The sequence below is a fragment of the Melanotaenia boesemani genome, chromosome 5, assembly GCF_017639745.1.
Source record: "Melanotaenia boesemani isolate fMelBoe1 chromosome 5, fMelBoe1.pri, whole genome shotgun sequence".
Lineage (NCBI taxonomy): Eukaryota > Metazoa > Chordata > Actinopteri > Atheriniformes > Melanotaeniidae > Melanotaenia > Melanotaenia boesemani.
The window spans coordinates 7,945,778-7,969,842 of NC_055686.1; the positions used below are offsets into that span (position 1 = coordinate 7,945,778).

General features: G+C 39.0%; 2 protein-coding genes across 3 annotated transcripts in view; one reads left to right on the forward strand and one right to left on the reverse strand.

Moving 5' to 3' along the window:
- Positions 1-24,065, forward strand: part of LOC121640163 (CD276 antigen homolog) — a 223,305-nt gene that overhangs the window by 26,232 nt on the left and 173,008 nt on the right. The gene's annotated exons all lie outside the window — the stretch shown is intronic.
- On the reverse strand, positions 1,028-13,297 carry LOC121640185 (CD276 antigen homolog). Its single transcript, XM_041985899.1, has 4 exons — positions 13,259-13,297; positions 5,801-5,952; positions 2,800-2,856; positions 1,028-1,997 (listed from the first exon to the last, which is right to left on the reverse strand). Exons 2-4 carry the CDS (start codon positions 5,841-5,843, stop codon positions 1,519-1,521), a joined length of 579 nt encoding a protein of 192 aa, XP_041841833.1. The 5' UTR covers positions 5,844-5,952; positions 13,259-13,297; the 3' UTR covers positions 1,028-1,518.

Below are 24,065 nucleotides of genomic sequence, written 5' to 3' on the forward strand. Positions count from 1 at the left end.
TTTGTATCTTCTTCTTGTGCATCCTTAATCAACACTGTAAAAGAAAAGGACAATGACTAAATGATCAGATTATACATGTGTATAGATGTTTACAATCCTGGAGATAAACATCAAATCTGACTTTTTCTGTACATAGTAATACTTCATAGTGCCTTTCTTTATTTTGTTAAAAAGATCAAGTTCAGGCCAAATGTACGTATACTCTTCATCTGTGTAAAAACACTCTCTGAGGCAGGACCGCTGGCAGCCATGAGGCTGCTCTAACCATTAGAATCAACCCTGTAACAGACCTGTACATAAAACAATGTTAGTAAAATAAAACGTTATTCTAAATGTGAGAGGAGAGGCTTTCTTAGAAAAATTGTGGCATATGCACTAACAAAGCCAAATGAACGACCAGATTTAAGGGACAAATTTGCCGAAATGGACAAAAATGTCCACAGTGATGCTTAGTTTAATGTTCTGTTCATGCTCTCAATGTAAAGTTCCAGATGTAGTCCAAGACCAGTATCACAAAATCACACCGTACAACTGTAAGATGAGAAGATTAAATCTGGATAAATTAATGAATCTGTTTTTGCATTAACACACATTAAATAGATAAAATGACCACGACCGTAACAATAAACAGGGCACACTGAACCAGTGGACACAGAAAGAAATGTTAAAAAATAAAGAGAAACTGTCTGAGGACAGCGACAAGGCCAAAAATATCACAGCCAAGATAGCTGAATATATCACACTGGATGACCAGCCTCTGTGGCTACAAATGTCAGATATTACTGTCTTCTGGAGCACCTGGAGCCACGGTGTGAGTTGTCTTTCATCTGCCTTCCAACAAGCTACGTGACCACCTGCTAGTCTTTTATCAGAGGGACCTGCTGTTGGGTTTACCACAGACATGGAGTCTGTCTGTTTGTCCAAAGCCAACTTAAAGTCAAAACTTGACGGACAACTTGGATGTTTTTTTTCCATCGTATTATTATTAATTAATTAACTGGGACTCGGTGTCGGCAGATACAATCAAATGACTCGGACTTGGGGGCAAAAGATCGCGACTTCCTAAACTAAAAGCCTTGTTTCCACCAACGAGTCCGACCCAGGACGGAACAATTTGGTGCGGTTTGGTTCAGTTAAACTTATCTTGCTTTTAATAATTTCAATTTATGATTTTATTATGATTTTAATTTTATTTTTGTTTTTTGTTGCTGCCTTTTACTACTTCTGTAGTAAAAGTTTTTTAAGCACTTTGTCTTGTACATGAAATTTGCTACAAATAAACCTGCCTTGCATTGCGATGACTGCCTTGAATTATAATGAAAAACACAGGAGAAGAATGGTGGACATTTTGTATTTTATAACCACAGTAAAGTATATTCTATTCTATTCATCTGCCTTGACACCTGAGTCAAATCTGTACTTGGAAATCCCAACGTTGCATCACATCTTAGAGTTTATATCAACTTCTACTGTTGAGGAAGGTTTTCTAAACCACTGATTCCTACAGCTGCTCTGTGCTCACACTGTAGTCAGATCCAAGTCTTGATCCTGTTTCTTTTCACCATTAAATGGTGATGTTATTACATTATTAGCTGTTGTTAGTGTGTTGTGTTTAAAGTTCTTACCAACAGTTTGGTTGATGCATGTTCGGTTTTTACCATTTTCATGTATCCGCTCTATACAGCAGCAGTAGTTTCCTCCGTCAGACTTTCTCACGTTAGAGAGGGTGATGGAGGCATTTCCTTTTTCCAGATCTTCAGTGGAATAAGATATTCTGTCTTTGTAATCTTTGTGTTTCTTAGGTTTTACTTCCTTAACCAAAAAGAGGTCTTCTGTGTTGTTATCTTTGTACCATTGTATTATATCATCTTTTAAATTGAAAGAGAATTTTGGAAAACACTGAAGAGTGATGTTTGTTCCACCCACTGCTTCTATTATGTGATTCTCCTTAAATTCTCCTGGAGTAACAGGACAGTCTTCATCTTCATTATGTTCACCTGCAGTGAAGAACATAAAAGACATTAACAAAGACTGCAGACAGTTAGACCTTAGACAGCTAAACAGAACCAAGATGTATGTATGTATAATAAAAATTATTTTCTGTATTAGATTAAAACATTACCTTGTTCATTTAATATTTTCTGCCATTTCTACCTTTTGTTGTATTAAAAACACATAATAATTTTGGCTTTAAGTTGTTTTAAAGCAAATACTTGCATTAGTCCTTTATGAGCTAAACCAGTGTTTCTTAAACTTATTGAGCCACGACCCATAAGATGAGATGCATTATTGTTCATGACCCTCACCTCCACGTGATGACTTAGTAATTAATTGTGTGATATATCAAATGGGTCATTCTGCAGCATCCTCTAAATGTAAGGCTGGAAAACGTTCAGAATCTTATAATAAGAAGGATAAAGTGTTTTTCTCTGTTCTCTGCTGCATTTCAATAGTTTTTATTTAGAAGTCCAGATCTGCATCTGGTTCTTTTACTTTGAAATCTTAACTTTATCTCCTAATCTGAGCTTTTTCTTCTCTCTGTTTTTATATAATCATTTTTATATTTTTTAATCTTTCTTTTTCTAATACTTTTTTTTGCACCGTGCTTTAATGTTTTTGGTTCAGTGTTTAGCTAAAATCAAACAACCCACATCAGTTTCAGTCATTTTATTTCCATCATTTTACCTCTTCTAGTAGAAATCTACCAGCTGAGGATTGCCATCAAAGTGAAGAAGAAAACATATTTTTCTCTAGTGTTCCCATTGCTCCCAACTTGAAATGCACACTGATGGTACTTACCACCGTTTTTATTGCTGCCTGCGTCACCATTAAGAGAAGGGTTATCTGTCATACCGACTGTAAACAAAAACAAACATTTTTAAATTAACATCTTACATCCAGGTGGTTTATTTAATCTTCTTTTTTTGCTGTGAATAATGTCTCAGGGTAATAGTTTTTATGAATAACTGCAATGGAAATACAACTAGGCATTGAAAATATTCTAAAATGAACATATGATGTAAAAATGTGTGTTTGCGTTTGTGTGTGTGCTTGTCTGCATGGGAATTAATGCACATTTATTATATGATGATGCACATGAGTAGCATTTGACACTCAGAGTGGGCCTTGTTAACAAAAGCACCACATGTGCAGCATCTCAGTTTGTTTTGTTTTCTCTAGAGGCACAGAACTCTTTTTTTGGTATGAACAGACCCATGTAGGTTTGGAGGTCTACCAGGTCCAATTCTCTCCAAGTGTCCTTAAACACACACTCCCCTTCCAGATTTGTCATCTCCAGCACAATTCCCTCTATGGACTCTAGTAAAGGGAGTTGGAAGCTGTACTTGATGAAATCCACACGAGATAATGTAATCTGGATACCCATTCATTTCCTTTGGTGGTAACTTTTGACCCAGAAAACCACATGTGTAACAAGGTTGACTAAAACCATAAAAATGAAAAGAAAGTGGTGATCATCACTTTTATATATTGAAGTGGGCAGTGTGGAGGATATCATAAAGCCTTGAGGCAATCAGTTGTAAAACAACTGCGTTTTTTAAATGTGTAAATCGGTCAGATATGACCGAAACACAACAGGGAGGTTAAGTCTAACCTGACGAAGTTTCCTCTTCATATCTCCCGTCCTGAAACAGGATGTAACTGCGTTATGACGCATTTGGCACCAAACATAAAACCGAAAGAAAAGAAAAACGAAAACATAGTTTTTGGAGCTTCGCAATATACTTTTACCATTCTTTAACAGACATATATGGTGGGTGTTTTTATAAATTAAGCAGAGTCTCAGAGCTGCGCGCGTGCCATCCGGGACAAGTGGTGTTGCGGCATCTTCATGTCCGATAATAGTTTTTAATCAAAACCGTTTAAATTCCAGAGTAGCCTTCACCACAATGACGGTTATTGTAATTCACAGAGTATGGGGTTTAAGAAAGACTCTAACACGGAAACAGCTAATTAGACATCACGCGTTGAAAGGAAGCGGCTCATTCTTTACAAATCTGTCATTCAAACACATATCTTTGATTAAAAAAAGATAAAATGTGAAATTAGGCCATTGCCAAACAAAGTAGACTCACCGCTCAGACATACTAACAGGAGTAACAGTGCTCCCATTTTCTCTGATGGTTTGTGGATCAATAATAATTTCGCCACTTCACGGCTTCGCCAAACAAATCAAATATACCTCTGGTCTCAGTCTGGCTGCCAGAACGCCATTTAATCCTGTAAAAACAAAAGTAATCCGGGAAGTTTTTTAACTTCTTGATGAACTTCCCTCTCACCTGAGGCAGGGAGGGGCAACAGGTGGCAGCAAACGAAGCTGAAGTTAGCTTCCTATTCGTACAATGTGTAAAGGGTGATTCCACTGAATGTGCAGCAATCTAGACCACAATAGACAAAAACAACAACAAAACAAAAACTACAGAACCTATACTCTGCAAACCTGGACCGAAATATCCCAAACAACATCCTGATTCATTAAGTTTTAACATGCTGTTCACATTATGTTTCTTAATGGTCCCATATTTTGAAAAATTCACTTTCTAAAGGTTTTCTAACAGTCATGTGTGTCCTCACAGCCTGTGTATGAGGTCCAAAAATGAGAAAATTCTGTTTACTCACTTACTTGCTTGTTACATTTTTTAGCGAATGTGTACTCAAACAGTTGAGTCTGAGATCTTTCCCTTTGTGACCTCATGAAGGTGAATAACCACTGCCCCTGGTAGTGGATACTGTCATTGACCCGACCCGACTAACTGAGCCTGCCCTCTAAAATCACAGAGCGGGATCCTCTCTCAGAGGTGTGTACAGGCACCACTGATGAACTTTTAAAGGTTCAGACACAGAAACAGCTCGTTCTCATTAGAGCACTAGAGTCACATCTGGAATGGCTGAAACTAAGGACCAAGGCTGAATTTAGGGTAATACAATTTGAAAACAATGTTGCTGGACCTCTGACACCCATATGAAATTGTTGAAAAAATGTATAACATGGGACTTTTAAATAAAAATCTGATTTTTACTTGGTAAAAATAGAAAAACAGGAACCTGAACAATGAAATTTCTAACTGTTCTTATCAATATAACACTTAACTGTACATTATCTTTTTTTCTTTCTTTCTGTCATACACAGATATGTGATCAATCACTGGATAAAACTTTCCTCCAACCATCAACAGTCCATCACTGCTTCTCTTTAGTCCAGTGTGAACTTGTCTTTGTTTAGCTGTTAGTGATGGTTTGTCTTTTCTTTGAGTTTCTAAAAGTAGAACTTTTTTTTAGTCTATTTGAGCTTTGAATAACTTTTTTTTTTGCTTTCCCTTGTTCATGTTTTACATTTATTATTATTATTATTATTATAAGTAACAAGGATATTTAAGTACAGGTATAAGTTGTGGTATTTATGGGCTTAGTATCAGGCTTTTCGTTATAATGTTCAGTATTAGCTAATTATACGTCACTATACTATTCTTGTGGTGCCGCATCTTCTCGTCCGATTACAGTTTCTGGATCAAACCGTTTCATTTCCAGACTAACCTTTACCAAAATGTAAAAAACTTAAATATGTTGAATTCTTATGAACACATCAGTAAATAACTCGCAAGTGATTGTGATTCACAGGTTCAGAGAAGTTTAAGATCAACTCTAACATGAACGGAAAAATGAGAAATACTTGTAAGCTGCTCAGTCTTTACACATCAGTCCAAAATATTTATTTAACAGCCCAGGAGGTTAAAGATAAAGAGGTAAAAATAAGACAGTGTCCAAACGAGCTGGAACTTACCGTTCAGATACAGCAGAAGTAGACAGACATTGACTGCTCTCATTCTATCTGACGGGTTGTGGATAAATAATAATTTCGCCACTTCAGGAACTCGCCAGACAAATCAGATAGACCTCTGGTCTTAGTCTGGCCGCCGAAACCTCCGTTTAATCCTGTAAAAACAAAAAGTAGTCTAATTTGGGACGTTGGAGGACCCAAATGTTTCTCGGCCGCTTGATAAACTCTCCCCTACGTAAGAGCAGGGAGGGGCATAGCAGCGAGGAAAAAAAGAAGAAAAAGAAAGAAAGAAAGAAATCAGATCTTCTGTGAATAAAGTCCTGAAAATATCAAAATTTAGTTGCTGTAAAATGTATTGGTCATAGATTTCAGTTTGTGTACTCAAGTTACTGCATTATGGGTATTATCACCGACTCAATATGCAAAGTTTGGGGTCACTTCCCAGGGGATCAGGGGCGTCTCCAGCTTTTGAGGACAAAAGCTTGTTGCTTGATATATATATATATACTATCGTTCAAAAGTTTGGGGTCACTTCCCTATTGAATCCCATGGCAAAGTGACCCCAAACTTTTGAATGGTAGTGTATATATCTATATACACTGCTCACAAAAATTAAAGGAGCACTTTAAAGAAACACATTAGATACATCAGATCTCAATATGAAGTTGGATATCTATACAAATAACGACAGGGCAATGTCTTAGGAACAAAAGGATGCCAAGTCTTTTAATGGAAATAAAAGTTTTCAGCCTACAGAGGGCTCAATTGTGTAGACACCCTAAAATCAGAGTGAAATGAAGATGTGGCAGGCTAGTCCATTTTTTCAAAAACTTAATTTCTGCAACTCAAAATGCTTTTCAGTATCTTGTGTGGCCCCCACGAGCTTGTATGCATGCTTGACAACGTCGCGGCATGCTCCTAATGAGACGACGGATGGTGTCTTGTGGCATTTCCTCCCAGATCTGTGTGAGGGCATCCCTGAGCTGTTGTACAGTCTGAGGAGCAACTTGGCGGCGCCTAATGGATCGAAACATAATGTCCCACACATGTTCTATTGGGTTTAAGTCAGGGGATCGTGAAGGCCATTCAATTGTTTCAATTCCTTCATCCTCCAGGTACTGCCTGCATACTCTTGCCACATGAGGCCGGGCATTGTCGTGCATTAGGAGGAAACCAGGACCTACTGCACCAGCGTAGGGTCTGACAATGGGTTGAAGGATTTCATCTCGATACCTTATGGCAGTCAGAGAACCATTTCCTAGGCAGTAGAGGTCTGTGCGTCCCTCCATGGATATGCCTCCCCAGACTATCACTGACCCACCACCAAACCTGTCATGTTGAACGACGTTGCAGGCAGCATAACGTTCTCCTTGTCTTCTCCAGACTCTTTCACGTCTATCACAGGTGCTCAGGGTGAACCTGCTCTCGTCTGTGAAAAGTACAGGGCGCCAGTGGCGGACTTGCCAATTCTGGTGTTCTTCAGCAAATGCCAGTCGGGCTCCACGGTGCTGGGCAGTGAGCACAGGGCCCACTACAGGACGTCGGGCCCTCAGGCCACCTTCATGAAGTCTGTTCCTGATTGTTTGGGTAGAGACATTCACACCAGTGGCCCTCTGGAGGTCATTCTGTAGGGCACGAGCAGTGCTCAGCCTGTTCCGCCTTGCACAAAGGAGCAGGTATCGGTCTTGCTGATGGCTTGAGGACCTTCTACAGCCCTGTCCAGCTCTCCGAGAATAACCACCAGTCTCCTGAAATCTCCTCCATGTTCTGGAGATTGTGCTGGGAGACACATTAAACCTTCTTGCTGCAGCACGTGTGGATGTGCCATCCTGGAGAAGTTGGGCAACCTGTACAACTTCTGTAGGGTTAAGGAATCGCCTCATTCTGCCAGTAGAGATAATTACTCAAGCCAAAACCAGCACGAGTGAAAAATCAGCCAAAAAAGATCAAGAGGGAGAAACTTGAAATGACCTCCACATGTAAAACCAGTCCTGTTTTGAGGGTTTTCTGATTGTTGCCACTGTGGTGCACCTGTTGTTAATTCCATGAACACCAATACAGCTGAAAGTGATTAACGATGCCCTCAGCTGCTTAACCAACCAGAAAATTATCAGACAGGTTTAACTGATTTCATGCCAGGCCCAATAAAAAAAGTGTTCCTTTAATTTTTGTGAGCAGTGTATATATATATATATATATATATACAGGAGTATTACAAAAGTGCTTCAATAGCAGCAGTACTGTGTTTTTTCTTAAAACCTGAGTGCAAATTTAAAAGAGGCTCATTTGAATATAAAAATTCTTTAAGTTGATCAATACTTTTTTGACAAAATGCAGAAATTTGATATTGACCTGTAGTTCGTTACAACTGCTGGATCACCTCCTTTTAAAAGAGGAACAACGAAAGCTGACTTCCAAACTGATGGAATTTCTTTACTTTCATTTGAAAGTTTAAAAAGCATCCTAAGAGGCTGTGCAACAAAATTAGCAGCCATTTCCAAAAATTAAGGCTCTATCAAGTCTGGTCCAGGAGGTTTTCTGTGATTTAAACATTTGAGGGCCTTATGCACTTGCTGCACAGTAAAAGCTGCACTGCCCCCATGTGCACGTCTACGTGAACGAGCACAACATTTCACATGTATGAATGTTGCCTGTCATTTGGCTGGACGAGAACAGTGATTTTAGCTTCATCGCACAAGTTCCATAGAAAATGATGGAGAAGGAGCGACACCACCTCCGTTGTTTCGAGCTCATTAGTTGGGATGCATCCTGCGTTATCACACAACACGCCAAAAAAAAAAAAAAAAAAAAACATTTCCTTGAAGTTTTCATGTTAAACGCCTAAGTATCTAAAATGGTCAAAATCTGCTTGGAACACTGTTTTTTTAACCAGCTCATGTTTGCCTCTTGTCTTAACTACATGAGGCTCTCCTCTTCCTTACCTCTTCAGATCTTATTGTGGCTCATCAGTCTGTTGCATCCTGGTGATTATTTCAGCTCACAAGATAACCAAAATCTCATAACATTTCTCATGATCCTGTCTAGAGATAAGCTGCATCCTATAAACAAATTAGGTTTTCATGTACTTTTACACAAATATTTTAGCACAAAGTATCGACATGCTAACGTTAGCGACCGACAGCTTTAGGTGTCTCTACCTAATTCCACAGATAACCAGTGTAAACATAACAAGGAAAAATAACAACAAGCATTTATGGGAACTTGTACCCTGTAATGACTCAGAGAACAGTTCACTGTCAGTGTTTAGAAGCCTGTGGCGACCGTTTACTCTTTGTTCTGACTGAGCTAATGTCTGTTACAGCACCAAGCAGCAACCTCCGCCTGTGAAATGTGAAGCCTTTGCAGAAGTGCAAAAAATTGCAGTTCACCCCTATAGGGGCTGGCTCAAAAACAGAGTCAATCCCCATAGACACCGTTGTTAAAAAGACCAACTTCACAGCAGGGGTTGAATTTTTGTCTAACACATTCATTTGGAAGTTATTTAATCTTGAAATTGGGTATAATTAGGGGTGTGTCCTTTTGATTGACAGGTATCCAATATCCATTGAAAGAAGGGAGAGTACAGCCCAACCGAGGTTTTTAGCCGGCACTATAGTTTGATGTCAATAGTTTGATGGGTATCAATCATCCATCCCCACCTTCACAGTCCCTCTCTCAGCTCCACCTCCTTGCCCATTTTTGGATTTTCCGGGAAGAACGACGTGATGCTGCCAAGATGGCGACAGTGGGAACCGCCCAGTGAGCTTCAATTCAGTTTTTCAGAAACCTACGGGTGACATCACGGAGGCTCCATCTATCTTTTATAATTCAGGGTCTGCACACTTCGAAGTGCGGATTTGTCTACCACATACGTCAACGCGGTGCTAAATTATTGTTCCAATTCACAGAATTTGAAGGACCGGCGAAATCCACCCTTCACATCTCCCAGAGTTCATTGTGCATAAGACGGTGGCAAATCAGCAACCGAGCATAGAAGAGTACATTTTAGGTTTCAATAAAATTTCGTTTAAAAAAGTATGTTTTTTAAACTACACTTTAGTACAAAACTTTACAAAACCAAGTGAATTAAAAGCATGTTTGTTGACATTAAAATTCTGTCATATTTGATATTAGTGGATTTTTAAGGGGTTAATGAATTGTGTACTGGCTTGAAAACAACAGAGCCTCAGACTGTAGTTTTTATTTAGACTTTTTTTGTCGTTTTTATACTGTCGATGTTAAAGGTCAGTTTTAACGTCCACTTAGTGTCCTATGAGTAATTTCAGAGGTTTTTCCTGATTCATGTTCCCGGTCTCATGTTGTTCCTCTTCAACACCCCCCCTGTCATGTTGCCATGCCCCCCAGCTTGAGAACCACTGGACTAAACCCAGACACTCTGGGCTTTTGAGGTTTGTGGGTATTGTAATGTGTCTGATCTCTTTGGCCCAATGTTAAGTTTCTAATGTGTAACTACACCCCCTATGAATCCACCCACTGCTAAATTTTGAAAAATGCCAGAAACTACAAGGGTTGGGGTGGGAGATGTGGAGTGATCAGGGGGCGTAGAGTGGGTGGGTCGGGACACACAGGCAGAAATGATTGAATGACGGTCAGCAGCTCAGTAGCCACTAGTAGGGTGGAAAGCGAGATTCACAGAGCACCTGTTATGTTTTGACGTTTCCGAGTAGTCTGAATTATTATGGAAGGTTTGACATTACTTCCTGTTTGAAGAAGTATATCACATGACCTGTGATATCATATCCAGGTAGATCTCATTAAAATGCATTGAAGGAACATAATACAAACCTAATTTGAAAACTGTAATTACAGAAAATGGAATGTGGTATTAAAGCTGTATACAGTAAAAGCCCAGTGTCATGTGACCTATTTGCAGTGTCTTTGGCTCAGTGTATGCAAACAATAATCAGGTTTGGAAGAGCAGAAAGTTTATAAAATACCCCAAAAGTATACCCCAAAAGTAAAGTCCTAGAATGCGCCGCTAGGTGGCAGCAACAATTGTGGTAGCTCTCCTCCTCCTACAAGCCCATCGTTCAGCAACAACCAGTCATTAGAAAGGCTATTAGAACCTGGTCTAATGAAGCTGAAGATGCTCTGAGAGGATGCTTCGAGGCTACAGACTGGAACGTCCTATGTGAACCTCATGGAGATGACATCAATGCCTTGACTGAGTGTGTGACAGATTATATTAACTTCTGTGTGGACAGCACCGTTCCAACAAGAACAGTGAGGTGCTTCCCCAATAACAAACCCTGGATCACCAGTGACCTGAAAAAGCTGCTGAACATCAAAAAGAAAGCTTTTAGGGATGGAGACAGGGAGTTATTGAAGTCCACACAAAAACAACTTAAAACACAAATGAAGAAGTGCAAGGAGGACTACAGGAAGAAGTTGGAAAGTAAGCTTCAGAAAAACAATGTGAGGGATGTGTGGTCAGGAATGAAGAAGATCACTGGCTTCGGGATAAAGGAGGATCAGACTGATGGTGGTCTGGACAGAGCGAATGAACTGAACATGTTCTTCAATAGGTTTAGCTCACCTCCTGCTTCAACCCCAACTAGCCACACACCCTCCATGAGCCCACAGCTTTCCTGTCACACCTCCACTCTGTCACCCTGCAGCTCAGTCAAGGACCTGGACACAACCTCATCTCCCTCCACATCAGGACTTCCTGAAACCTCCTCTGCCTCCACCTCCACTCTGTCTGTCTCCTGTAACCAAGTCATGCAACAACTGGTGAAACTGAACCAGAACAAGGCTGCAGGTCCAGATGGTGTCAGTCCCAGAGTTCTCAAGACCTGCTCAAAACAGCTATGTCCGATTCTCCAGCACCTGTTCAACACCAGCCTGAGCCAGAGAAGAATCCCGGTGCTGTGGAAAACATCCTGCCTTGTTCCAGTGCCTAAAAAACCACAACCAGCTGAACCAAAAGACTACAGACCAGTCGCCCTGACATCTCACGTCATGAAAGTCCTGGAGAGACTCTTACTGGCTCACCTCAGCAAGCAGGTGAACACCTTTCAGGACCCATTACAGTTTGCATACCGTAATGGGCTTGGGGTTGAAGATGCCATCATATACCTGCTTCAGAGAGCCCACTCTCATCTGGACCAGTCAGGCAGCACTTTGAGGGTCATGTTCTTTGATTTCTCAAGTGCTTTTAATACGATTCAGCCTGCTCTGCTGTGTGAGAAGCTGCAGAAATTCCAGGTGGATCCCTCCACAACCACCTGGATTTACGACTACCTCACAAACAGACCACAGTTTGTGAGACTGAAAGGTTGTGTGTCTGAGATGGTGGTCAGCTGCACTGGAACACCACAAGGGACTGTACTTTCACCATTTCTATTCACGCTGTACACCTCAGACTTCCAGTACAACTCTGAGTTCTGTCATCTGCAGAAATACTCTGATGACTCAGCAGTTGTTGGGTGTATCAGTGATGGACAAGAAGCAGAGTACAGAGAACTGGTCGGTCAGTTTGTGAAATGGTGCGGTGACAATCATCTCATCTTGAATACCAAGAAAACAAAGGAGATGATTGTTGACTTCAGGAGGAACAAGAACACACATAGAAGTGTTTCCATCATGGGAGAGGAGGTGGAGGTGGTGGAGGAATACAAGTACCTTGGAGTTCAGCTGGACAACAGACTTGAGTGGAAAAGCAACACTGAGTACATTTACAAGAAAGGTCAGAGCAGACTCTACTTCTTAAGGAAGCTGAGATCTTTTAACGTCTGCACCAAAATGTTGCAAATGTTCTACAGGTCTGTTGTTGAAAGTGCAATCAGCTTTGCAGCAATCTGCTGGGGCAGCGGCATCAGAACCAGAGACTTGAAAAGAATTAACAAACTGATCAAGAAAGCTGGTTCTGTGCTTGGAGTAACTCTGGAGCCGCTGGAATTGATCATCAAAAAAAGAATTCTGTACAAGCTGATGAAGATAATGGAAGATCCTTCACACCCTCTACACAACGCCGTGACGAAACAACAGAGTGTGTTCAGTGGGAGGCTTGTTCAAGTCCGATGCAAGACAGAGAGATACAGAAGATCCTTCCTTCCAGCAGCTATCAGGCTGAAGAACAAAGCCCTTAATTAATTAATGTGATTGTTTACTTATTGATTATTATTGATTACTACTACTACAATATTGAATTTCCCTTTGGGATTAATAAAGTATTTTTCATTTCATTTCATTTCAATAATAAGGCAGAAAAGGTTGCTTTGTCAATAATCCAAACAAGGTCTGAAAAAATAGCATAAAAAAGATAGCTATTGATGTTTCCCATACCAATGTGCACAAACTATTTAGGATTCTTCTCATGCAAATGATGTCCAGTAAAAAAAACCTTTGCCTTTGGGTTGCCTGTGTTGCCTGTGCCAATGCTTCATTTTCATGGACATGTGATCAGTCTACAGTATAGAAGGCTGGAAAAATACTTACTCTTTTGCAGTTTCTGCAATCAAGCATCCATGTTGTTCCTTTTCTCCTCAGCTATTTAGTCTGGTATGCTTCCTTTCTTATGAAAGATAACACACACACACACAAAAGAGGGAATGTGCAGACCTGGTCCATGCCTGCACATGCCTTGTCGCAGATATCTGAGGTACAGTCAGCACTGTGCTTGTTACCCGCTGCAATGAGCCATTGTTAATGTTCCTGCTGAAAGAACTAAAACACTAAAGGAACAGGAAATGCATATACAAATACAAATAAGCTATTTCTACTTCCTTAAGTGTTTTCTTTTCTTTCTTTTTTTAAGTTGTAAATTATTGTATTATCAAAGATTGCACAGAAGGGTCAGGTACTGATTAAATGTATGTGAAACAGGCATCACAGCTGAGTGGATGTTCAAAGAATGAATTTCCCCTTATTGTCCCACACTCTTACCATCCTTACATTTATGAATTTGTGGCTTGTTGACATATTTAAAAATGGCATGGCGATGGCTCCACCATGATGCTCCATCAGTCTCATCACCAGATATATACAAGAGTAGATTACAGTCAGAAAACTGACATTTGTCTGATTGTTCCTGTGCTGTTCACCAAAATATTGAACCATGTAATGCAACTGAAAAACATCTCACCAATAAAGCATACCATAAAACCACACATATTTTCTCTTTCTTCCTTTCCAACTGAACACACACAAACAGGACAGGAAAGGATTTTTCTCACCTTGTCTATGCACTCATGGACACCACAGTAAAAGAAAAACAACCATAGATTATTTGATTCAGTCCTCTATTCTGAGCAAGCACGGAGAAACAGAAGAGAGGAAGACTGGAAGTAGAAACCAGACTCAAGAGGGTCGGACATCTGCCTCCAACAGTTAGGGGTGGAGATGGGAGGAAAGATGGATCAAAAGGCACCATAGCCCGAAGCCAAGGACGCCTGCTCAGAAATATGAGAAAACAACCTGTGGTCCTCCACCAAAACTGAACAGATAAGAGATGCAGAAACCACTGTGGCTGTAACGGAGGTTTCCAGTGATGTGTTGATGTGGCTCCCTGGCTTACCATGAAAAAGAAAAAAACAGCAATAGAAAATGTTTTTTCATTACTTATGCCATTAAAGAAAGACAACGTTTTTTAATATTTTTATTAGGTTTAAATATAACCTAGTACAAACATATTATATATATATATATATATATATATATATATATATATATATTTAAATATACATATATATATAAATATACACATATATATCTCTTATTGAAGCAGAGTACAGCGTCTTTCTAAGTCAACATAGTGCATCTTTCAGCTCCACCTCCTTGCCCATTTTTGGATTTTCCGGGAAGAACGACGTGATGCTGCCAAGATGGCGACAGTGGGAACCACCCAATGAGCTTCAATTCAGTTTTTCAGAAACCCACGGGTGACATCACGGAGGCTCCATCTATCTTTTATAATTCAGGGTCTGCACACTTCGAAGTGCGGATTTGTCGACCACATACGTCAACGTGGTGCTAAACTATTGTCCCAATTCACAGAATTTGAAGGACCCGCCAAATCCACCCTTCAAATCTCCCAGAGTTCATTGTTCACAACACGGTGGCGAATCAGCAACCGAGCATAGAAGAGTACATTTTAGGTTTCAATAAAATTTTGTTTAAAAAAATATGTTTTTTTAACTACACTTTAGTACAAAACGTTACAAAACCAAGTGAATTAAAAGCATGTTTGTTGACATTAAAATTCTGTCATATTTGATATTAGTGGATTTTTAAGGGGTTAATGAATTGTGTACTGGCTTGAAAACAACAGAGCCTCAGACTGTAGTTTTTATTTAGACTTTTTTTGTCGTTTTTATACTGTCGATGTTAACGGTCAGTTTTAACGTCCACTTAGTGTCCTATGAGTAATTTCAGAGGTTTTTCCTGATTCATGTTCCCAGTCTCATGTTGTTCCTCTTCAACACCCCCCCTGTCATGTTGCCATGCCCCCCAGCTTGAGAACCACTGGACTAAACCCAGACACTCTGGGCTTTTGAGGTTTGTGGGTATTGTAATGTGTCTGATCTCTTTGGCCCAATGTTAAGTTTCTAATGTGTAACTACACCCCCTATAAATCCACCCACTGCTAAATTTTGAAAAATGCCAGAAACTACAAGGGTTGGGGTGGGAGATGTGGAGTGATCAGGGGGCGTAGAGTGGGTGGGTCGGGACACACAGGCAGAAATGACTGAATGATGGTCAGCAGCTCAGTAGCCACTAGTAGGGTGGAAAGCGAGATTCACAGAGCACCTGTTATGTTTTGACATTTCCGAGTAGTCTGATTTATTATGGAAGGTTTGACATTACTTCCTGTTAGAATGAGCACTTTGTGTGACTGTGTTATACCTTGACTTCATGAAAAGTAATATATTTGCACTGAAAGTGAGCCAGTCTTCTGGTCTTCTTTACTAGTTGTAACCCCACCCCAAGAGTGGGTATAACAACCTACACAACAGAGCTGTCTTTGAGATGGAAGACTTTTGCCCTCCAGAATCTCATCAGCTACACAAGAACAAGGTGGTCCTGAATCATACCAGTCTAAGCAGTTAGTGCTGTTATGCTGGCCTGTCAGGAGCTCCAGCAGGTTCTGGAAAGCTGTGGAGACTCGCAGCAGGTTGTGGCAGCAGCAGGAAGTGTTGCTGTAAGTTGCCGATGCTACGATTTGAGCTGCTGGTTGTCACTAGATTCTATTCTATTCTACAGTCATTTGGCAGATACTTTTCTCCAAAGCAACTTACATCTGAGAGTAAGAACAACACAAGCAAGAATTCAAACAGGATGGGACATCACAATTAAGTGGTAGTCAGACTACTAAAGACTACACTAGATGAGGATCAGCAGGTAAAGAATAAAGTCCCGTGCTACTTTTACATTCCTCAAAAGCACATATCCGTCCCATTGCAGGAATATTTCATCAGAAGTCTGAAACTAGCAAATCTAGAACCAGATAAGTTCATATCCCTTCATATGCTTTGGTGGGCGTAGTTTTCTATGTCTGCCAGGCGAGAACATACCTGCCTTCTTACCCCCATCCGGCTGTGAAGTCTTTAAAAGTTTCTTGTGATGAAGAAAAGCATCAATTACGACTTTGCATCACAAAGACAAAACCTGATTTTATCCAGTAGCGGGTGTTATGAATAATTTTTGACCCACAAAATGCCATTTTTTAAAGAATTGGAAAAAAAAACTTTCATCAACAGTATATGTTGTAAACTTTAATTACAGAAAATGGAATGTGGTATTAAAGCTGTATACAGTAAAAGCCCAGTGTCATGTGACCTATTTGCAGTGTCTTTGGCTCAGTGTATGCAAACAATAATCAGGTTTGGAAGAGCAGAAAGTTTATAAAATACCCCAATAATAAGGCAGAAAAGGTTGCTTTGTCAATAATCCAAACAAGGTCTGAAAAAATAGCATAAAAAAGATAGCTATTGATGTTTCCCATGCCAATGTGAACAAACTATTTAGGATTCTTCTCATGCAAATGATGTCCAGTAAAAAAACCTTTGCCTTTGGGTTGCCTGTGTTGCTTGTGCCAATGCTTCATTTTCATGGACATGTGATCAGTCTACAGTATAGAAGGCTGGAAAAATACTTACTCTTTTGCAGTTTCTGCAATCAAGCATCCATGTTGTTCCTTTTCTCCTCAGCTATTTAGTCTGGTATGCTTCCTTTCTTATGAAAGATAACACACACACACACAAAAGAGGGAATGTGCAGACCTGGTCCATGCCTGCACATGCCTTGTCGCAGATATCTGAGGTACAGTCAGCACTGTGCTTGTTGCCCGCTGCAATGACCCATTGTTAATGTTCCTGCTGAAAGAACTAAAACACTAAAGGAACAGGAAATGCATATACAAATACAAATAAGCTATTTCTACTTCCTTAAGTGTTTTCTTTTCTTTCTTTTTTTAAGTTGTAAATTATTGTATTATCAAAGATTGCACAGAAGGGTCAGGTACTGATTAAATGTATGTGAAACAGGCATCACAGCTGAGTGGATGTTCAAAGAATGAATTTCCCCTTATTGTCCCACACTCTTCCCATCTTTACATTTATGAATTTGTGGCTTGTTGACATATTTAAAAATGGCATGGCGATGGCTCCACCATGATGCTCCATCAGTCTCATCACCAGATATATACAAGAGTAGATTACAGTCAGAAAACTGACATTTGTCTGATTGTTCCTGTGCTGTTCACCAAAATATTGAACCATGTAATGCAACTGAAAAACATCTCACCAATAAAGCATACCATAAAACCACACATATTCTGTCTTTCTTCCTTTCCAACTGAACACACACAAACAGGACAGGAAAGGATTTTTCTCACCTTGTCTATGCACTCATGGACACCACAGTAAAAGAAAAACAACCATAGATTATTTGATTCAGTCCTCTATTCTGAGCAAACACGGAGAAACAGAAAAGAGGAAGACTGGAAGTAGAAACCAGACTCAAGAGGGTCGGACATCTGCCTCCAACAGTTAGGGGTGGAGATGGGAGGAAAGATGGATCAACAGGCACCATAGCTCAAAACCAGGGACGCCTGCTCAGAAATATGAGAAAACAACCTGTGGTCCTCCACCAAAACTGAACAGATAAGAGATGCAGAAACCACTGTGGCTGTAACGGAGGTTACCAGTGATGTGTTGATGTGGCTCCCTGGGTTACCAAGAAAAAGAAAAAAACAGCAATAGAAAATGGTTTTTTCTTTGCTTACGCCATTAAAGAAAGACAACGTTTTTTTATATTTTTATTAGGTTTAAATATAACCTAGTACAAACATATTATATATATATATATATATATATATATATATATATATAGAGAGAGAGAGAGAGAGAGAGAGAGAGAGTACAGCGTCTTTCTATATCAGCATAGTGCATGTTTGTCTCGTCTCTCCACAGATAACAAACATGAATGTAGGAACCATCAGCTTAAACTAACAGTCTGGTTTGAAACTACTAAATATTGGATGTTCAGAGAAATCCCGTCCAGTTTTAATTACAGTATAAAACACATTTATAACAGCTGGACAGTCAGTGAAAAACAAAAAGGATGTACACACATATAAATGTAAGACACATCAACAATGCCACAGACATCATATAAAAAAAACAACAGGAAGTAGAGAACACAGTAGAAAATGTAGGTGAAAAAAATGTTTTTTTAAAGATGCACAACAAAACATTCAGAAGTGACTGATCGATTAATGATGAAAGGCTAATTTATTAAAAGAACATTTAAACTAAAAAAAACTTGATTAATTTCTGCCTCTGTCTGAAATGAATCAAGCAGAAATAAAAACATGGCAGAGGAAAGTTGGCAGACAAATATGTTGTTGGTCTGTGCAAGTTAGTAAACCTAATTTTAGTTTTTATTATCATCTTTTTCAATCGTATCAAACCTACTCAGATTAACATAATTTAGAAGAAATCATGATTTACTTTGAAGTGCACAAATATCATACATTAAAAAAAGATTTTTTCTTTTCATTTTCATTTTTGCTATTTTTAAATAAAAATCTGAGCTTTTGTTTGTGGATCTTCATCCTTTACCACTGTAAAAGAAAAGGACAAAAAGTAAATAATCAGGTTATACATGTGTATAAATGTTTACAATCCTGGAGATAAACAGCAAAAAGTCTGACTTTCTGTCTACATAGTAATACTTCATAGTGCCTTTCTTTATTTTGTTAAAAAGATCAAGTACAGGCCAAATGTACGTATACTCTTCATCTGTGTAAAAACACTCTCTGAGGAAGGACCGCTGGCAGCCATGAGGCTGCTCTAACCATTAGAATCAACCCTGTAACAGACCTGTGCATAAAACAATGTTAGTAAAATAAAACGTTATTCTAAATGTGAGAGGAGAGGCTTTCTATAAAAAATTGTGGCATATGCACTAACAAAGCCAAATTAACGACCAGATTTAAGGGACAAATTTGCCTAAATGGACAAAAATGTCCACAGTGTTGCTTAGTTTAATGTTGTTAGTGGTCTCAATGTAAAGTTCCAGATGTAGTCCAAGACCAGTAGCTCAAAATCACACCGTACAACTGTAAGATGGGAAGATAAATTAAAAAAATAATTAATCTGATTTTGCATTAACAACACATTTAGCAGATAAAATTACCACAACCTTAGCAATAAAAAGAAAAAATCTGTACGATGTCTGAGCATCTTCCATTTAACAAAGAGACGAAATGACAATGGCTTTATTTTAATTTTAACAAGTTCCACCACATCAACATACATAGTTCCACATATGCAAACAAGATTGTTACGTCACACAATTTACGGAAGGCGTGGAATTCAGACAACATAATAGTGAGCTGGTAGTTAGTAGGCTAGCGTAGGCAAACACGTTAGCTCGGGACAGCAAAAATGTCAGAGGCTGGAGGTATTTAAACTGGACAGTAAAGGCACCACAACAGCCACAAAGTGGGCATTTTGCATGGTTGAAAGGACAGAGTTGCATTCAACAAAATGAATATGATACGCCACCTGAAAAACAAACACTTGTCCAATTCTCAGAGTTCACTGCGGTGACTCAGACAAAAACACTGAGCTAGCCGACACTGAAAGATATGGTGAAAAATAAAGAGAAACTGTCTGAGGACAGCGACAAGGCCCAAAATATCAGAGCCAAGATAGCTGAATATATCCCACTGGATGACCAGCCTCTGTGGTTGCAAACATCAGATATTACTGTCTTCTGGAGCACCTGGAGCCACGGTGTGAGTTGTCTTTCATCTGCCGGGCCTTCACAACAAGCTACGTGACCACCTGCTAGTCTTTTATCAGAGGGACCTGCTGTTGGGTTTACCACAGACATGGAGTCTGTTTGTACAAGTCAAAACTTGACAGACAACTTGGATGTGTTCTTTTTCCATCGGTTTATTATTAATGCATTGTTGATGTATTGGATCAGGATTTGGTGTCGGCAGTTACTCGCAATCAAATGACTCGGACTTGGAGTCAAAAGATCGGGACTTCCTAAACTAAAAGCCTTGATTCCACCAACGAGTCCGACCTGCAACGAACAATTTGGTGCGGTTTGGTTCAGTTAAACCTGATCTCTGTTGCATTTCCACAGCCATCCGTAGCCTTTCCTGGTTCGCAGAGCGGATGGATAGGATCGATGCGTCAGCTACACAACTGTGTGATTTCATGGTAGTGCAAATTATCTTGCTTTTAATAATTTCAGTTTATTATTATTTTATTATGATTTTAATTTTATTTTTGCTATTTGTTGCTGCCTTGTACTACTTTTTTAATGCTTTCTTTGCAAAAAAACAAAAGCAAAACCTACTACTCATTGGATTTCTTTCACATTCTTTGGGCTTGTTGCCCCCAAAGCACTCAAAAGATACTGGGACTAGTTTTGGTATCGATATTATCGATTTTTGGATCGTCCCGCCCTAGTAGCTGCTCTGAACAAGCAAAAACTGCACAGCTCAGGAAAATCTGAAATACAACCACACTGTACGGTGATCAGCTACTGGTTTTACTCTGGTTTCCACATCTTCTCATAACCTTTACTGTTTTTACAGTACATCTTAGATCTCAGGACTCATCTGCAACCTTTGTTGCACTCTGAACTAACTTTACTTATCCAGACTATATGCACAAACGTCTGAATGCTGTCATATTTTAACTTTACTAATGTCTTTACACATGATGTACATTTTATCATACCCATCCTACTTTTAGCTACTTTCTTAGTGTTGTAACTTTGTATTCTGAATATTGTAACTTACAGTAAAAGTGTAGAGCTGCATATCCCATGTTGTTGTATTTTACTGCTGTATTTTGTAACCACAGTAAATATTCTTGACACCTCAGTTATATCTGTACGTGGAAATCCCAACGTTGCATCACATCTTAGAGTTTATATCAACTTCTACAGTTGAGGAAGGTTTTCTAAACCACTGATTCCTACAGCTGCTCTGTGCTCACACTGTAGTCAGATCCAAGTCTTGATCCTGTTTCTTTTCACCATTAAATGGTGATGTTATTACATTATTAGCTGTTGTTAGTGTGTCATGTTGAAAGTTCTTACCAACAGTTTGGATGATGCATTTTAGTTTTCTATCCATTTCACGTATCAGCTCTATACAGCAGCAGTAGTTTCCTCCGTCAGACTTTCTCACGTTAGAGAGGGTGATGGAGGCATTTCCTTTTTCCAGATCTCCAAAGGAATACGATATTCTGTCTTCAAAAACCTTGGGATTTTTTTCCTTAACCAAAAAGATGTCTTCACCATCTTTGTCCCAGTGTATTATATCGTCTTTTAAATAGAAAGAGAATTTGGGGTTACACTGGAGAGTGATGCTTCTGCCAGCCACTGCTTCTATGATGTGATTCTCCTTAAATTCTCTTGGAGTAACAGGACAGTCTTCATCTTCATTATCTTCACCTGCAGTGAAGAACATAACAGACATTAACAAAGACTGCAGACAGTTAGACCTTAGACGGCTAAAGAGAACCAAACTGTTATTATCTGGCCCTCATATCATCCTCATTTATCTTTTTATCCAACTTTGTTTGAGTCTGGAATAAGTTATAATCAACCAATAACTTCTAGAAATAATTATTTCATAAAAAGATGGTCTGAGCTAGAAAAAAGGTTTTTATGGTGTTACTAATCTGTTACACTTGTCACCAACTTCCTTCACTAAACTTATAAAGAACATGTATTAAGGTTCTATACATCTATGTTAAAAATGATTTTCTATATTGGAAGAGCTCATATCACCGCTTTCATTTGACATTTTCTGCCATTTCTACCATTTATTGTATTAAAACACACATAATAATCTGGGTTTAAAGTTGTTATAAAGCAAATACCTGTATTTGCAAACAGCGTTAGCCCTTTATAAGCTAATTGAGCCAAGATGGAACAGTAATCAGAAAAACAACATGTGCCTACTGTTTTTTACAAATGAAGGCTCATGACTTGTGAAGAAACTGCTACTACTGACAAGAACAAAGTAGTTCATAAAGGAGAAGAAAGGATGGGTGGTGGCAGTCAGTGGATCACATCGGTTACTGTTCTTCCTTCTGTCCACATCCACAGCATGAGAGCAAAGTCAAAGACACAGTAATGACAAAGTAAGGAGTTAGAGGAATATAGTGCTTGTTTGACTCGTCTCTCCACAGAAGACAAACATGAATGTAGGAACCATCAGCGTAAGCTAACAGTCTAGTTTGAAACTACTACATATTGGATGTTCAGAGAAATCCAGTCCAGTTTTAATTCCAGTATAAAAAACATGTATAACAACGGGACAGTCAGTGAAAAAGTAAGTAAGTAAATGTTTATTTATATAGCACCTTTCAAGATAAAATCACAAAGTGCTTAACAATAAGATAAAACACTATAAAAAACAAAATATATATATAAAGACACATCAACAATGCCACGTACATACATATAAAAGCAGCAGGACGTAGAGCACACAGTAGAAAATGTAGGTGAAAATGTTTTTTTTTAAGAAGGCTAAATCGGCATCCATCTTGCATCCAAGCTGTACTGTAAGTTCTCTCCAGTGTGTATTATTCCCAGCCTGGGACATCACATGACAGCTGTATTTTGCTTTATGGCACCACATCACAGTAGAAACAGACGGAAGCTGAATTAGCCTTCATTAAAAGACGCCAAAATGCAAGTTCTTTATGAGCTGAACCACAACACTGCACCAACTCCCTTAAACACACAGAGGTCAGTTTCATTTCAATAAATTCAAGACTCATATTTAATCGTGGTTCTGTGTTTAGGTGAAATCAAACAACCCACATCAGCTTCAGCCTTTTCATTTGTGACATTTTACCATTTCAGAAATCTACCTTGTTGAGGATTTCCATCAAAGTGAAGAAGAATCAATATTTTTTTCTGCAATTTTCTCAACTTGAAATGCAAACTGATGGTAGGCTACTTACCACCATTATTTTTGTTGTCTGTGTCAGAAGTGTTATCTGTCATACCGATGGCTGTAAACAAAAACAAACGTTTTTAAAATTAACATCTTACATGTTCTGCTGATTTATCGACTGGTAAAAACAAGATAAAAAAATCTGATCTCAAATTAAAAATGTAAAAGTATTTTATCATGTTATCAGCAGCACAATAAAGACCCAAAATGATGGTGATAAACGTCTGAACAGAGCGACTAACATGAACAGAACGATGAGAAATAGTTTAAGCGACTCCGTTTTTAAATATCTGGATAAAAATATTTCTTTAACTAAATAACACAAAAGGCTAAAACATGAAATTGTGTGTAAAAGAACTAGAATAGACTCACCGATCAGACACAGCAGCAGTAGACAGACATTCTCTGTTCTCATTTTCTACGATGTTTGTGGAGAAATAATAATTTCGCCGCTTCGGGGCTTCGCCAAACAAATCAGATGGACCTCTTAGTCTGGCCGATGAAACCTCCGTTTAATCCCATAAAAATTAAAGTAATCTGGACGTTTGAGCAGACGTTTCTCATATGAACTCCACCCTCACGTAGGTGAGACGCAGGGAGGGGCAACAGGTAGCGGCGAGGAAAAGAAAAAACAAGAAAAAAACTCCACAAGTTTTACAGTCAGCTATTTGTCCATCAGAAACCAGATCTTCTTAGAATAAAGTCCTGAAAATATCCAAGTTCACTTTAACAACTGTACAGGCTGACCTTTGGTTTTACTGTAAAATGTATTGTTAAGAGATGTCAGTTTAGTGTAAATTACTG